Source organism: Oncorhynchus tshawytscha, linkage group LG06 (genome assembly GCF_018296145.1).
Source record: "Oncorhynchus tshawytscha isolate Ot180627B linkage group LG06, Otsh_v2.0, whole genome shotgun sequence".
NCBI lineage: Eukaryota > Metazoa > Chordata > Actinopteri > Salmoniformes > Salmonidae > Oncorhynchus > Oncorhynchus tshawytscha.
The window spans coordinates 31,678,536-31,693,976 of NC_056434.1; the positions used below are offsets into that span (position 1 = coordinate 31,678,536).

The 15,441-nt window shown below is 43.5% G+C and overlaps 1 protein-coding gene across 2 annotated transcripts in view; it reads left to right on the forward strand.

Annotated features, from left to right (window-relative positions):
* Positions 1 to 15,441, forward strand: part of sema4ba (sema domain, immunoglobulin domain (Ig), transmembrane domain (TM) and short cytoplasmic domain, (semaphorin) 4Ba) — an 87,322-nt gene that overhangs the window by 48,534 nt on the left and 23,347 nt on the right. For both annotated transcript variants that reach the window (XM_042323184.1, XM_042323185.1), the window contains 2 exons: positions 14,842 to 15,002; positions 15,341 to 15,403. In XM_042323184.1, the coding sequence (XP_042179118.1) occupies positions 14,842 to 15,002; positions 15,341 to 15,403 (224 nt within the window). The remainder of the gene's footprint in view (positions 1 to 14,841; positions 15,003 to 15,340; positions 15,404 to 15,441) is intronic.

Consider the following 15,441-nt stretch of genomic DNA (forward strand, 5'->3'; position numbering starts at 1 on the left):
CTGGGGCTCAGGCAGGGCTTTGAGGAATATACGACATGGACAGTAACGCTTGGCAAGGTGTTGATGAACTGATGGATGGGAGCAGGGCTGTTCCTCTCTAACCGGCTCTGTGGAGGAGCTCAGTGTGTTCTCAGTGGGACACATCGTGGTGGAGCACAACATTGACATAACTTCCATGCTCACGGAAAGTCGCTGGTATTTCAGGACAGTGCCTCACACACTTTGAATGTTATCCTGCTGAAAAGAGAGGGAAAGCATTTTCTGCAAGGTCTTAGTGATATATTGTTACTCAGTACAAGATACTGTACTATGTAACCTATTGTGAGAATTATGCTCTTGTCAGTGATTTTACATTTTGCTTGTGTTTCCATTGATTAACTTCCACTGTCATTGTGCAACATTTCAATACATTTCACTGACAGTTCCTCGCAAAATTTAAAGGAACATTCATGATGGCTCAGCAGTACGAAAAGTTTCCAATCCATGCATTTGACTCTGTGTGTTACTCAGTGTGTCTAGACCTTGATGGCAGTAAAGCCAGCTAAATCCCAGGGCATGAATGGCAGTTCCATCAGGGTGGTTCTATCAAGCCATAGCAGGTCAGAGATAGTTACAACATGAACCAGGTCATTGTACTCAGTCTTACTCAGGACAATATCACACACAGAGTTTCCATCAACAGGGAGGTATTGCTCTTCTGGAGTCGTCCTCTTAAGTCTGTGCTAATGGTTTGTTTGCAAGATGAACTTACACTGGATTTTTTTTAAATCTTCAAAACACATCTTTATTCAGTGCAGTGCATTAAACTAATGAGCGTAGGGATTATGCTTTCTCATCTGATTTCAATATGGCTCCAGATTTGTGGTTTTGGAAGAAGGAAGCAAATTATATGTAATGGCAATACAGCCCATTTGTCAACATACTAATGCTCTGCCTGGTTTGATGAGCATGTGCACATAATGCTAAAGCTATGGATGTCTCCCATGTCCTTTGGTGTGAACCATTCATAAAGTGATTTACCACCCAATTCGTCACGGTTCACATGGTCTCCGGTCTTACAGACCATTTGGGGGGCAGGGGTCCAGCTCTATTGAGGGCAGCATTAGAAATCCTAGCTATAATTTTTATTAATCTGTAACATTTTTGTTTTCATAGGAGGACAAAAGCTTTATGGCTATTTGCATGGGATAGTAGTGATGCAAGACAGCACATGCAGGAATAGGGTTAGTTTACTGTTGATCCCAATGATCTGTTGATCCCAATGATCCCAATCAGCCTATAGTCTTTATGCACATACTGGCATAGAAACAGTGTGCTCAGATTTCGTTGTCATAATATCTTCGCCTACAATAGTGTAAGCCACTGTGTTCTCCTCTGAGGCCAGGGGAAGATTGAAATGGGTTACGGAGCCCTCAGCTTGGAGCCCTGCCTGCCTGCCTGTCCCAGCCTGCATCCTGGCTTTCTCTTGGTGGACCTCTATAGTCTCAGGTCATCTCTCTCACCTGCCAGCCTTTCATAAAGCCCCCAGCACGGCCCTGACGGAGCATTTCATAACAGCATAAACCATCAATCACTACCTGAAAAGGTCCTTTCAGTCCCTTCACACTTCTCTTTGGGCTGGAAAAAAGATCTGCTTTTAGGGTGAATCACTAATCTTCAATGAACACTACAAAACATGTAAGACCTAAATGTCACTTTCCTAGTCAGTCATGTCAAGATGCCTACATTATGTCAAGATGCCTACATTATGTCAAGATGCCTACATTATGTCAATATGCCTACATTATGTCAAGATGCCTACATTATGTCAAGATCCTTACATTATGTCAAGATGCCTACATTATGTCAAGATCCTTACATTATGTCAAGATGCCTACATTATGTCAAGATTCTGGACATAGGCCAAGTTTCTATCTTCTCACTTGTCTGTCTGTACTCTGTAGGTTGTGTTTTTTGGTTTAGAAAACCATTGTTACAGAAGCATCCATTGGGAATGATCCATAAACCCATTCAGTCATTATGTAAAGCTGTAAGCTAATTAGTATCACATTACTGGACATCATACTGCAGTCTTGCCACTGTTCTACTGATGAGCCATGTTTTTCTCAATGGGGTCAACGTAAGGAAACAGCCTACTTTAATAACAATGGGAGTGACTTCCAGCTCTTAAAACGTTGAGAGGTTCAGCAGTAAAAGGAACTGACTGTCTGCTCATGATACAGTTACAGTCATATAAATGTTTACCAGCTGCAGCACTGAACCTGACAGGGAAATGATGTGGTCCCACTGACATTTAAACAACCTACACAGATCTGTTTCTATGGAATAGGCAAATGTTTGTGTCCAGTAGTGATATATTTTCCATTGGTTAAGCAAACACCTTCATGAAGAGAAAACAAAGTGGCCATGTTGATAGGGATGCTGATTGCCAGTGGCCTGACGATGGAAGCTGCCTTTGTCTGCTAACATCGGTGCCGGTGTGATTACATTTTCTAGGCTCCCTGCAAAAGGGCTGTGTCACTCTTTGTTTACTGTATCAAAGCAACACTTCGTGCCATGACCATTGGGGACCTAGGCCTTACAGAACCAGGCTGACTCCTCTCTTCTCCTCTCCATCTGCCCCTCAGTCCTGTCTGTTTATATGTGAGCCTTCATGACTTCATGACTGCATGCCTTATGATTCTGGTGCGCTCAGACCAGCCAGGCCCTCCCCAGTCCCTCGTCAGGCCCAGCAGCAGCAACATTTCCCTGGACAGCCTTTCTCTCCTCTCCCCTCCCCCACCATCCCTCCGATCTGCCCTCCGCCTCAATGGAGAGGCTAATCTTCCATGAATATTGAATGGGGATTTGTGTGTGTTATGGTGTGAACATAGATCTGGTTCTCATTATGTGCCTATCAGGACGGATCATGGGTTCAGGGAGGCGATCCTACATCTGCTTTGCTCTCTTCTTTTGTTCCTGGCTTTAATGCAGACCATGCCGAAGAGCTTAGAGTGCTAGAATGCTATTTAAAGGGACACCTATAAGCGGTTTATGTTGGCTCTATGTGCCTGTCGATCTATTCAGCCCTCTGTTTGTTAAATCCAGTGCGGCCAGTCATGGTATAGGTCAGCATATAGCGGCCATGCCTACAGCACTAATAATTAAGAAGATCATTCATTTGAAAGCATATAATGTATATCAGAATGTGCTTTGTTCTTGTCCTGTAGGACTGTGATTAGGCCTGTTGAGCCACTCATGTTGAAGTGATTGAATATGACTACCAAGAATGTATGTACAGTATAGTTGCACAATGTAGCTACTATACCGTAATCTTCTTTAAGTATGCATGAAATGGTCTCTATGCCTGTGGACTGTGTTGTTACGGGAGGGGTTTGGCCGTAGGTACTTAGACACGCTCCACTAGACCACAGCCCCATGGCAAAGACGGGGGAATGTTTGGTATACTCAGTGTGTACCATCCATGAAAAGAGTGACCATGTGTGAAAACATGCTGTTTTACCTGTTCATGCTAAAATCTGCTAGATGTTGCAGCACACTGATATCTGTTTGTTTAAATCAAATCCAATTATATTGGTCACGTACACATATTTTGCAGATGTAAATGCAGGTGCAGTGAAATGCTTATGTTTCTAGATCCAACAGTGCAGTGAAATGCTTATGTTTCTAGATCCAACAGTGCCGTGAAATGCTTATGTTTCTAGATCCAACAGTGCAGTGAAATGCTTATGTTTCTAGATCCAACAGTGCAGTGAAATGCTTATGTTTCTATATCCAACAGTGCAGTAATACCTAACAATACACAACAATACACACAAATCCCCCCAATAAAAATGAAGAAATGAAGAAATATCAGAACGAGTCTGAAATGAACAGACATAAGTATGGACAGCATATGAGTAGAACATGTGTGTACAGCAGTAGTTCTATAGGATGAGCCATGACTAGAATACAGTATATCCAGTCCCTTCGGAAAGCATCACGCCCCTTTACTTTTTCCACGTTTTGTTTTGTTACAGCCTGAATTTAACATTGAGTCAATAAGAGTTCAACCCCTTTGTTATAGCGGACGGAAAAACGCCATTTACCTGTGACTGTATTTATGATATAGCAAAGCCTCTTGTGCCTAATTGCTTAATTAACATGATTGTTGAATAACTACCTCATCTCTGTACCCCACACATAAAGTCATCTGTAAGGTCCCTCAATCGAGTAGTGACATTTAAGCACAGATACAGCCACAAAACCAGGGAGGTTTTTCAATGCCTCACATAGAAGGGAACCTATTGGTAGATGTGTAAAAAATAAAATTAAAAAGCAGACACAGAATATCCCTTTGAGCATGGTGAAGTTATTAATTAGGCTTTGAATGGTGTATCAATACACCCAGTCACTACAAAGATACAGGCGTCCTTCCTAACTCTGTTGCCGGAGAGGAAGGAAACTTCTCAGAGATTTCACCATGAGGCCAATGGTGATTTTAAAACAGTTACAGAATGTAATGGCTGTGATAAGAGAAAACTGAGGATGGATCAAGAACAATGTAGTTACTCCACAATACTAACCTGAATGACAGAGTGAAAAGAAGGATGCCTGTACAGAATAAAAAATATTCCAAAACATGCATCCGGTTTGCAACAAGGCACTTAAGTAATACTGCACAAAATGGGGCAAAGAAATGAACTTTTTGTCCTGAATACAAGCATTATGTTTGTGGAAAATCCAACACAACACATGACTGAGTACCACTCATACTATTTTTAAGCATGGTGGTGGCTGTATCATGTTATGGCTATGTTTCTCATCGACAAGGACTACGGAGTTATTTTAGGATAAAAAGAAACAGAATACAACCATAAGCATAGGCAAAATCCTAGAAGATCAAGTCTGATTGATCAAGTTTTACAGTCTGCTTTCCAACAGACACTGGGAGGTGAATTCACCTTTCAGCAGGACAATAACCTAAAACACAAGGCCAAATCTACACTGGAGTTGCTTACCAACATTGAATGTTCCTGCGCGGCCCAGTTACAGTTTTGACTTAAATCGGCTTGGAAATCTATGGAAAGACTTGAAAATGGCTGTCTAGCAATGATCAACAATCAACATGACAGAGTTTGAATCATTTTTGAAAGAATAATGTGCAAATATTGTACAATCCAGGTGTGCAAGCTTCTTAGAGACTTACCCAAAAAGACAGCTGTAATCGCTGCCGAAGGTGCTTCTACAAAGTATTGACTCAGTGGTGTCAATACTTATGTCGATGAGATATTTCTGTAGTTTATTTTCAATAGATTTGTGAAAGTTTATAAAAACATGTTTTCACTTTGCCATTATGGGGTATTGTGTGCAGATAGATGAGGGGAAAAATATATTTAATCCATTTTTTATTCAGGTTGTACACAATAATTGGTGGAATAAGTAAAGGGGTATAAACATTTTCTGAAGGCACTTTGCATGGGTAAAACAGTATGTAAACATTATTAAAGTGACCAGTGTTCAATGCTGCTAAATACTAATTGAGTGTATGTAAACTTCTGACCCACTGGAATTGTGATACAGTGAATTATAAGTGAAATAATCTGTTTGTAAACAATTTTTGGAAAAATGACTTGTGTCATGCAAGTATGCAACTATATGTATGTAAACTTACAACTTCAACTGTACACAGGGCAGCAGTCTCTAAGTTGCAGGGTAGAGTACCGTGTGGTAACAGTGACTTAAGGTTCAGGGCAGGGTACTGGGCGGTGGCCTGCTAGTGGTGGCTATTTAACAGTCTGATGGCTGGAGATTGAAGCTGTTTGTCAGTCTCTCGGTCTGTCTCCGCCTTCTAGATGGTAGCGGGGTGAACAGGCCGTGGCTTGGCTGACTGAGGTTCATTATAAAGAGGAGAACATTGATGTTGATGTTGCTAGTGTTTATGAGACCCAGCCACTTTCTCCAGTCCACCAGGGAGCTGCTGCTCATAAATCACCCTGGACAGGCCTTGTTTTGAAAACACCCTCCTTGCTGCTCCTCCTCCACCCTCATCTCCTAACCTGTGTTGTGGGGGGGGACTCCTCAACACACTGTATAGTCTAGTCTGGTGCTCCACTCAGCATGTAGCCTAGTTCTGCCGCCAGCCTGTTCAGCCCCCTGCTGTCCTCTCACACCAAGGACTCTGACTACATGGTGCTGATGCTCAGCCTCTCCCCATAGTGCAGCAGGGGTCATGAGGAGGTCCTGAGCCTGAGCGCCTGAGGCCACGGCTGGTTTACATTGTGGAGTGGAGCACCATATTGAGGGGTCAGCAGCAACACTCGGCAGCATACAGCAGCATGATCTCTCTGACCAGCAGAACAGATCCTGGATCATAGGAGGGCAACATTATTTTCCTGCAGGAATGAGTTTAATTATAGCCGAGCCACACCGTTGTTTGCAAATTGCAGGCTGTACCAATTCTGAAAACACTGAGCAGTTTAATTATTTCTCCCAATAAATGTTACTATGGTTCCCATGAATCCTGTTACGCCCCTCTTTGCCTAACGAAGCTATTAATTAGGCAAAATTAATTGTTCTGTAGATGCCTGTTGAGTTCTATGATACTGCATTTTCACACCATTAATATGCACATCTTCATTGAATTGTTGTGGTAACCAACATCCTCTTCACATAGATTGTGTATAAACTTGCCAGAATTCTCAGCATCACCATGTTTTGTTCATGCTACCATTTGTGAGCTCTAGCCCATCTCCTGCTAACCACAGCGAGCCAAGACCCAAGCCCTTCCCTAAACAAACAGCTGACTCACAGAGTGCCGAATGAATCTCCTGGTGGATCTGATGTCTGCCCCTTTCTCTGCCTCTGCTCTACCACGGCCATGCATCATTCTACTATCATAGTTCATGTTGCTTTCTCACCTCCGCAGAATACTACTCATGCAAGCTGCCAGGTCCCAGAGCATTGGGTTGACTCAGTTCCCACTCTAGGTCAACTGATGTCATGTGTGCCTCCACAATGAACAAGGTCTGTGGTGGGTTTTGTCTTCCTGCTGTTTGTCCACAGAGAATATGATTAGATGGGATGATAGGGGAAGTTGTGAACTGACGTTGTTCCTAGCTCAGTCTGTCCCCATTGGGAAAGTGGTTTCTAGAAAGCGGGAAGAGCTGCTCAGTTCTAACCGTGTTAGGGGTTCCTGGTACTGTTTCCCAAGAGTTGGGGTGTGACCACTTCCTCTGTGAGTATCTGTTCTTCTACATTGGGTCAGATCCAACTGAAAAAGAACATGACTAAAAGTAACCGCCTGGTTTTAGTGTGCACAAAGTCAAAACAGAGGATCCTGTAAGAACAAGTATGGTGATGACACAGATTTCTGTGTGTGTCTGCGTGCTGATAGACACATGAGATAGGTGTGGAGATGTGAGATGAAAAGACAGAGAGTGTTTCTGATACAGGTGGAGCAGAAAGACTCGGAGACATATGAAACACCATTGAGCCCCTCTGTCCTCTTTGGTCTGGCTGTGGTGAAACAATCTCACTGCCATCCACCCCCTTGCTTCTACCTAACCTCTCTTTTAAACCCCACCATGACTTCACCTTCCAAAGCTTATAGCCTAATCCTTGATGAACCCCACTCACTCAGCATACTCCCACTACAGACTCCGACTCTTAACACAACGCAAAAGTTAGTGTTTTTAAGTTCTGGTATCTGTGTCCAACCTATTTGATTGGACTTTCTGGACAGATATCTTTCATGCATGTGTTCAATAGTGACAGAGTTTTCTCCTATGGCTTTCACAACATAGCTATCCTTTTTAGGCGAAATCCCAGTTACCTATGAATAGATAGGCCTGATCATCTGCTTACAATTAATTGTTCCTGAGATATGTCCAAAGTGGCCTGTGTATGTACATCTTTGGGTCATCTTAATGAAAACCCCATAAGCTCTTGAATCTTGTGGAGGCCCTGTTAGTTTATGTAGTTCCACAGACATGTTTTGTATGGCATGTGGTGCTGCTGAGACCCTGCTCTAGTGTGTTCTGGTTGTGGAGGTGTGCTCTGTCTTATTGTGAGTAATAGGTTCAGCTCCATCAGGCTGTAATTGTGGCTGTGGGGCTGTGCTCAGCTCTCTGCTGCTGATACGCTTGTTCTGCCCTGCTTACAGAAGGCACAGCCCTTTTGTCCATAGTGGCCTCCTGCTGCCAATGCCATAGAAGTATCTTCATGTGTCCCTCCACAGGAGAATCTAGGCCATGTTTATAGACAGACTGCTAGAAATGGGACATCAGACATCCCGTTCAAGATGCACCAACAGGGCATGCTGCTTGATCTCAATGAAGAGGGATGAGATTGTTTCCAGGTCATCTGCTGTTATGACAGCACCAAATGAATGACTGTTTGAACAGACAGTGTATCCTATTGCAGCTATAGAGAGCTGTCACTTATTTTAGCCTAATCTATTTGCTCAAATAATGCAGGCCTGAATTGGGAGGAAGGGTGAGGATTTGAGGAATGGAAAGAGTACTCATCATGTTTTTCTCCTGCCTCTTTTTCCCCACTCAAGGCCTCTGTTAGAATGCTGGTGTTGTTGTTAGATTTCTAAAACATACATTAACAGAATCTGGCCCTATTCAAAAGCAGTTCAGTCTGCTGTGTATTGTCCCATTGCCATCCATCGACGTGTACTAGAGATACACATGGCTCTGCCAGTGGCCATCACTGTTTCCAGCTAGTTCTGCATCATTTAAGTAAACAATAACAACATTTGTCTCTAATGGGGAATGCATACTTCAAACTCCTCAACCCACAAATGTGAAAGCCAACACCCCTTCAAAGGAGAGGCCATTTAGTGAATCAGGGTGCTACTGTAGATGAATGCCCTACAAAATGAAGCACTTGGATCTCCCTGACTCAACGACAGATTACTCCACATTTCAAATCCAATCAAAATCAAATCAAACTTTGTTTGCCACATGCGCTGAATACAAGTATACAGTCGTGGCCAAAAGTTTTGACAATGACACAAATATACATTTTCACCAAGTCTGCTGCCTCAGTTTGTATGATGGCAATTTGCATATACTCCAGAATGTTATGAAGAGTGATCAGATGAATTGCAAAGTCCCTCTATGCCTTGCAAATTAATTGAATCCCCAAAAACATTAACTGCATTTCAGCCCTGCCACAAAAGGACCAGCTGACATGTCAGTGATTCTCTCGTTAACACAGGTGTGAGTGTTACCGAGGACAAGGCTGGAGATCACCGTCATGCTGATTGAGTTCGAATAACAGACTGGAAGCTTCAAAAGGAGGCTGGTGCTTGGAATCATTGTTCTTCCACTGTCAGTCATGGTTACCTGTAAGGAAACACGTGCCGTCATCATTTTTTAATTTTTTAACCTTTATTTAACTAGGCAAGTCAGTTAAGAACAAATTCTTATTTTCAATGACAGCCTATGAACTGTGGGTTAACTGCCTGTTCAGGGGCAGAACAACAGATTTGTACCTTGTTAGCTCGGGGGTTTGAACTTGCAACCTTCCGGTTACTAGTCCAACACTCTAACCACTAGGCTACCCTGCCGCCCCATCATTGCTTTGCACAAAAAGGGCTTCACAGGCAAGGATATTGCTGCCAATAAGATTGTACTGAAATCAACCATTTATCGGATGTTCAAGAACTTTAAGGAGAGCGGTTCAATTGTTGTGAAGAAGGCTTCAGGGTGACAAAGAAAGTGCAGCAAGCGCCAGGACCATCTCCAAAAGTTGATTCCACTGTGGGATCAGGGCACCACCAGTACAGGGCTTGCTCAGGAATGGCAGCAGGCAGGTGTGAGTGCATCTGCACACACAGTGAGGCGAAGACTTTTGGAGGATGGCTTGGTGTCAAGAATGGCAGCAAAGAAGCCACTTTTCTCCATGAAAAACATCAGGGACAGACTGATATTCTGCAAAAGGTACAGTGATTGGACTGCTGAGGACTGGGGTAAAGTCATTTTCTCTCCAGGAAAAACATCAGGGACAGGCTGATATTCTGCAAAAGGTACAGGGACTGGACTGCTGAGGACTGGGGTAAAGTCATCTTCTCTCCAGGAAAAACATCAGGGACAGACTGATATTCTGCTAAAGGTACAGGGATTGGACTGCTGAGGACTGGGATAAAGTCATTTTCTCTGATGAATCCTCTTTCCGATTGTTTGGGGAATCCGGAAAAAGCTTGTCTGGAGAAGACAAGGTGAGCGCTACCATCAGTCCTGTGTCATGCCAACAGTAAAGCATCCTGAGACCATTCATGTGTGGGGTTGCTTCTCAGCCAAGGGAGTGGGCTCACTCACAATTTTGCCTAAGAACACAGACATGAATAAAGAATGGTACCAACACATCCTCCGAGAGCAACTTCTCCCAACCACCCAGGAACAGTTTGGTGACGAACAATGCCTTTTCCAGCACGATGGAGCAAAAGTGATAACTAAGTGGCTCGGAGAACAAAACATTGATCTTTTGGGTTCATGGCCAGGAAACTCCCCAGACCTTAATCCCATTGAGAACTTGTGGTCAATCCTCAAGAGGCGGGTGGACAAACAAAAACCCACAAATTCTGACAAACTCCAAGCATTGATTATACAAGAATGGGCTGCCATCACTCAGGATGTGGCCCAGAAGTTAATTGACAGCATGCCAGGAAAGATTGCAGAGGTCTTGAAAAAGAAGGGTCAACACTGCAAATATTGACTCTTTGCATCAACTTCATGTAATTGTCAATAAAAGCCTTTGACACTTATGAAATGCTTATAATTATACTTCAGTATTCCATAGTAACATCTGACAAAAATATCTAAAGACAATGAAGCAGCAAACTTTGTGCAAATTAATATTTTTGTCATTCTCAAAACTTTTGGCCACGACTGTAGACTTTACCGTGAAATGCTTACTTACAAAGCCCTTAACCAACAGTGCAGTTCAAGGAGAAGAAAATATTTACCAAGTAGACTCAAATAAAAGTAACACAATAAGAATAACGAGGCTATACACAGGGGGCACCGGTACCGAGTCAGTGTGCAGGGGTACAGGCTAGTTGAGGTTTGCCTTTTAGACGGGATGTTCTGTGCTCATAATTAACTTTGTGCTGTTGGAACTCAGAGCCATTGGGAAATCCATGGCAACAAAATGTAGATCGCTAATTTGCCCCTAAATGGATTAGTGAACAAGGCAGGGTGGATATTACAATCCATTTAGCAGTGTAATTTGCAAAAATGACATTTAATTACATAATGATTGTAAAGATCTCATATTGCTTACAGCTGCCCGTGGTTGAGCCATCCCCCCTAATTGCATCTTATTGTGTGTCCTGCTGAAGGAGCACTGGTGTGTATGTGTGGTGTGTCTGTGTGGTTTGGTTGTGGGGTCACACAGGAAGTGCTCCCAGTCACACAAAGCTGCTCTCTCTGAGGGTGTGGGATGGATGGAAGGACGGATGGACGGGGGCCTGGGTATAGCGATACGGTGAGAGAGCTGGCACACAGGAAGAGAAAGGTGTGCCTGGCAGCTGTGTCAGGTGGAGGCTGTGTCTTTCAGTCAGAGCCAGCAGGTTAAATAGGACTGTGTTGAATGAACTCTGAGCCTGTCTGTGAAACGGAGACTGGGAACTGTGATATGCACCAATGTTGTACTTGGACTGAGTCTTTCCAAATGAATGTTCCAAACAGTGACAAACCCCACAGTGATAGCAGAAACCAGTGTTGTGATCATTTTAACAACACCTGTCAATGCAGTTCCCTTTGCACACGTGCTAGGTTGTTAGCCTAGATAGCCATGTCTCCTCTCCAACGTAAGTGTATTGCTATTTGAACCCAGCCTCTATTAGCTTGATTTCCCCTGTTCGTCATTGACATTGTGGGACTCAATAATGATATGTCCCTGTGGACCAGTACTGTAGAGCTCTGGTTTGCCGGGGTCACAGGCCATTCAGGGTAGGGAGAGGGGGAGTGTGCTCAACAAGGTGAGGGAATGCTAGTTGTGATATAGTTTGTTGTGACTATTCATTTGTTACACTGTGCCCACATACCTGCCCTCCCCAACACCCTCGCCTTCTTTAGCTCCGGCAGACATCCCCCTGTCTCCCAAGCTCCAGAAGACACTAGCAGCTCTTGAATGCTTCTGCTTCCTCTAAACACTAAACAGGCCAGACCTCTTCTATTCCCAGAGTAGACTACAGCACAGCGTTTCCATGGCTGCCTGCGTTGTCATGGGATGGCCTCCGGGAGTCAACCTCGGACGCTCTAACAACAATAGATTGTAGTCTGTCTGAAAGAGACTGTGGTGACTGTCTGTCTGTATGGTGACTGGGGGAGATAGTCGACAGACAGACACTGAACCACAGTTTTCCAGTTCACTATTGGGGTTTGTTGAAATTGTATACAGAAATTGTATTTTATTTCCAAATCATATTTTGTCCCTTTGAGATCAGCAATCATGTTGTATTTATCTCCTAAATTATGCCATTGTAATAGCACCTTTAAACAAAATCCTTAACAGCAGCACCAGTACATTCAGGCAGACAGACTCTGTCAATATTTATTATATCTTCTATTATATCTTTATCCAATATATTTACTCACCTGGGTTTTTTTTATAGCGCTCCTTGCAGCTGCTCCACTTCTGCCAAAAGCCTCACACTCCATATGTTACCATTTCCTGGAAATGTGTTGAATTGCTCAAATCGTTGATACATTTTATAGGGTCATTTTCTTGGATCAGTCCAGATTATTATCTTGGATTTATGAGCAATTATCTTAGTATGCTCCATGAATAATTAATCAATGCAAGCCATCTGATGTATGGAAATAATTGTATTCTGGACACACATATCCTTGTTGTCACGTTGGCATGAAGAGATTCGGGAGACAGGCGCAGGAATGCGTAGTAGTTTTTAAAATGATGCCCAAATTATGGCGTGCCGTAAGGCACGGGGACGAAGACCAAACAAACACATAACAAAAACACTGGGTTGAAACCCAAACAAAAGAGCGAGGAGTACCTCGAATAAATAACACTAGCACACAAAGGGGGAGGAGTTGCAATATACTGCAGAGATAGCTTGCAAAGTTCTGTCATACTTTCCAGGTCTATGCCCAAACAGTTTGAGCTTCTAATTTTTTTAATGAATCTCTCCCTCAGCAGTGGTCAGAGAATCTGACAGTGGTGATCTATCTCTAAATGTGTAGATGCCCTCCTCTGTGGAAATCCCTCTATCCCCTTGTTTTGGTTCAAGCTCCAGCCTTTGTCTTAGCATGGGTAAATCACTGTTAAATTTGCCCAACGTTCTAAAGGAGGAGAGGAGCGAAAGGGAGAGAGAAGAAGAGAGGAGAGGAAATGAGGTGAGAGAGGGGAGATGGAGGAGAGGCGAGAAGGAAGGAGAGAGGGTAAATGGCACTAGCATAGAGCGCCAATCATACTACATCCTGTAATCACAGACAGGGAGGGAGCAGTCCTGGTGGGCTTGGGTATTTGCTATGTAGACTAGAGAGGATCCTGTTGTTTTGCAGCATGATTTTGTGGTAAAAAAGCCTCCTGTTGCGGCGTTGATGCACTGCTATTAGCCTGTAGTTTCCCCTGGGGAAGTGAACCCTCTCTATACACCTTCTGTCGTCTGTGGTGGGGTTAGCAGGCCGGGAGGTAACTACACACTACCTAGAAGTATTTGGCTTATAATCCATAAGGCAGTAATGTCCTCTGAGAATCACTTAGTAGGCGTTGTTTGCATGACAGAATGTTCTCCATGTTGCTAATGATGGACTTGCGTAAAGACAAAGTGTTTGACCGTGGCCAGCTCTAAAGACTTCCACTCTGCAACAGTGCGCTGATTGTGAAGCTTTGACAGCAACGCTGAAGGCTTAGAGAGAGAGTCAATGATAAGACACGTGGCTACAGGCTGCAGACAGAGTGAGGGCTTTTCAAGGGATGTCAGGATGGTGAGAGACAGATTGGGTGCCGGCTCTCGCTCTCTTTCTCTGCAGCCCTCTCCAGAGGTGATGAGAGCGGGTGATAAGACTGGAGGCTGCTAATGTATACTGTTAACTGAACACACACACACATATAGGAGGGCAGGCTCTGCCCATCTCTATTGTAGCTCCCCTGTAGCGATGGAGAGAGGCCGCCTGCTAGGCCAGACAGTGTTGTCGTCATGGGAACAGATATACAGCCTGAAGGAACACCGTCAGTAATGACATGGTGTGCTGGTGTCTCTGGTTAAGACACAACATCTGTATTTATCCTGCTCATGATGTTATGTGACCACACACACACACACACACACACACACACACACACACACACACACACACACACACACACACACACACACACACACACACATACTGCAGTTTTGATGTTTAATTCTTGCCCATTCTTGCCCAGAAGGCTCTTTGAATGCTCTTTGCAGGCTCATATTGCAGTAATACATTTTGTTCGGTAGTCCTTTCCTGCAGTCAAATGACCAAATTGCCCTCTAGTGGCCTCATGAATGGAATGTTATTAATATTTTTCATAAGTTCATAATGAATAAACTCTTTTTTTAGTGCAGAAAATCTGATGTTTCTATGTCAAACGTTTTGGTGTTATTTCAGTCTTCTGTGATGTCTATAAAGTGTAATATTGGTATGCAAACCCAACATTGAATGCATTTATATCTGACATGGTACAGGTGTCTTCTTTTTTTTAAACCAACCTCATGTGTGTGAGGTGTATACTTGAGTTTCATAGCAGGTTTGTTTAAGAATTACCAAGAAACATTATTTGACCCTGATTTAGCCCACTGCAGTAAGGTTAATATTTCTACTCCTCTTTCTGTTTTTCCTCTCTCCCCAGATGCAAAGGAGAGATCAGCCAAGAGATTCTCTGTGGATGGAGTCTTCAATTACACGTCTCTGCTCCTCAGTAAGGAAGATAACATGCTCTATGTTGGAGCACGAGAGGAGCTCTTCGCCCTCAACCTCTCTGATATCAGCAGAGTCAAACTACAACGCAATGTAAGTGGGCACGAGTGTGTCTGTGTGTGAATATTGAAACATTTGTACTTTTAGAGGTGGTATGTAATACCCTCTCTGCTCTCAGATACACATCATCACAGTACTGTGTGTGTGTGTGTGTGTGTGTGTGTGTGTGTGTGTGTGTGTGTGTGTGTGTGTGTGTGTGTGTGTGTGTGTGTGTGTGTGTGTGTGTGTGTGTGTGTGAATTATATAACTTATATGGTGTATGACATCTTGTGGACACTGCTCTTTTTGACAGTGCTCGGCAGCTACTTTCTTTACAGCTCTATGATGTGTCTTAGTAATGTGCCTGACACCTGTACTCTCCTCTCCTGTAGCTTACATGGAGTACCCCGAAAATGAAGAGAGACGAGTGCAGTTTCAAAGGCAAAGACCTACAGGTGAGTACACTGCACAACATGTCTGGAACTCTAGTGAC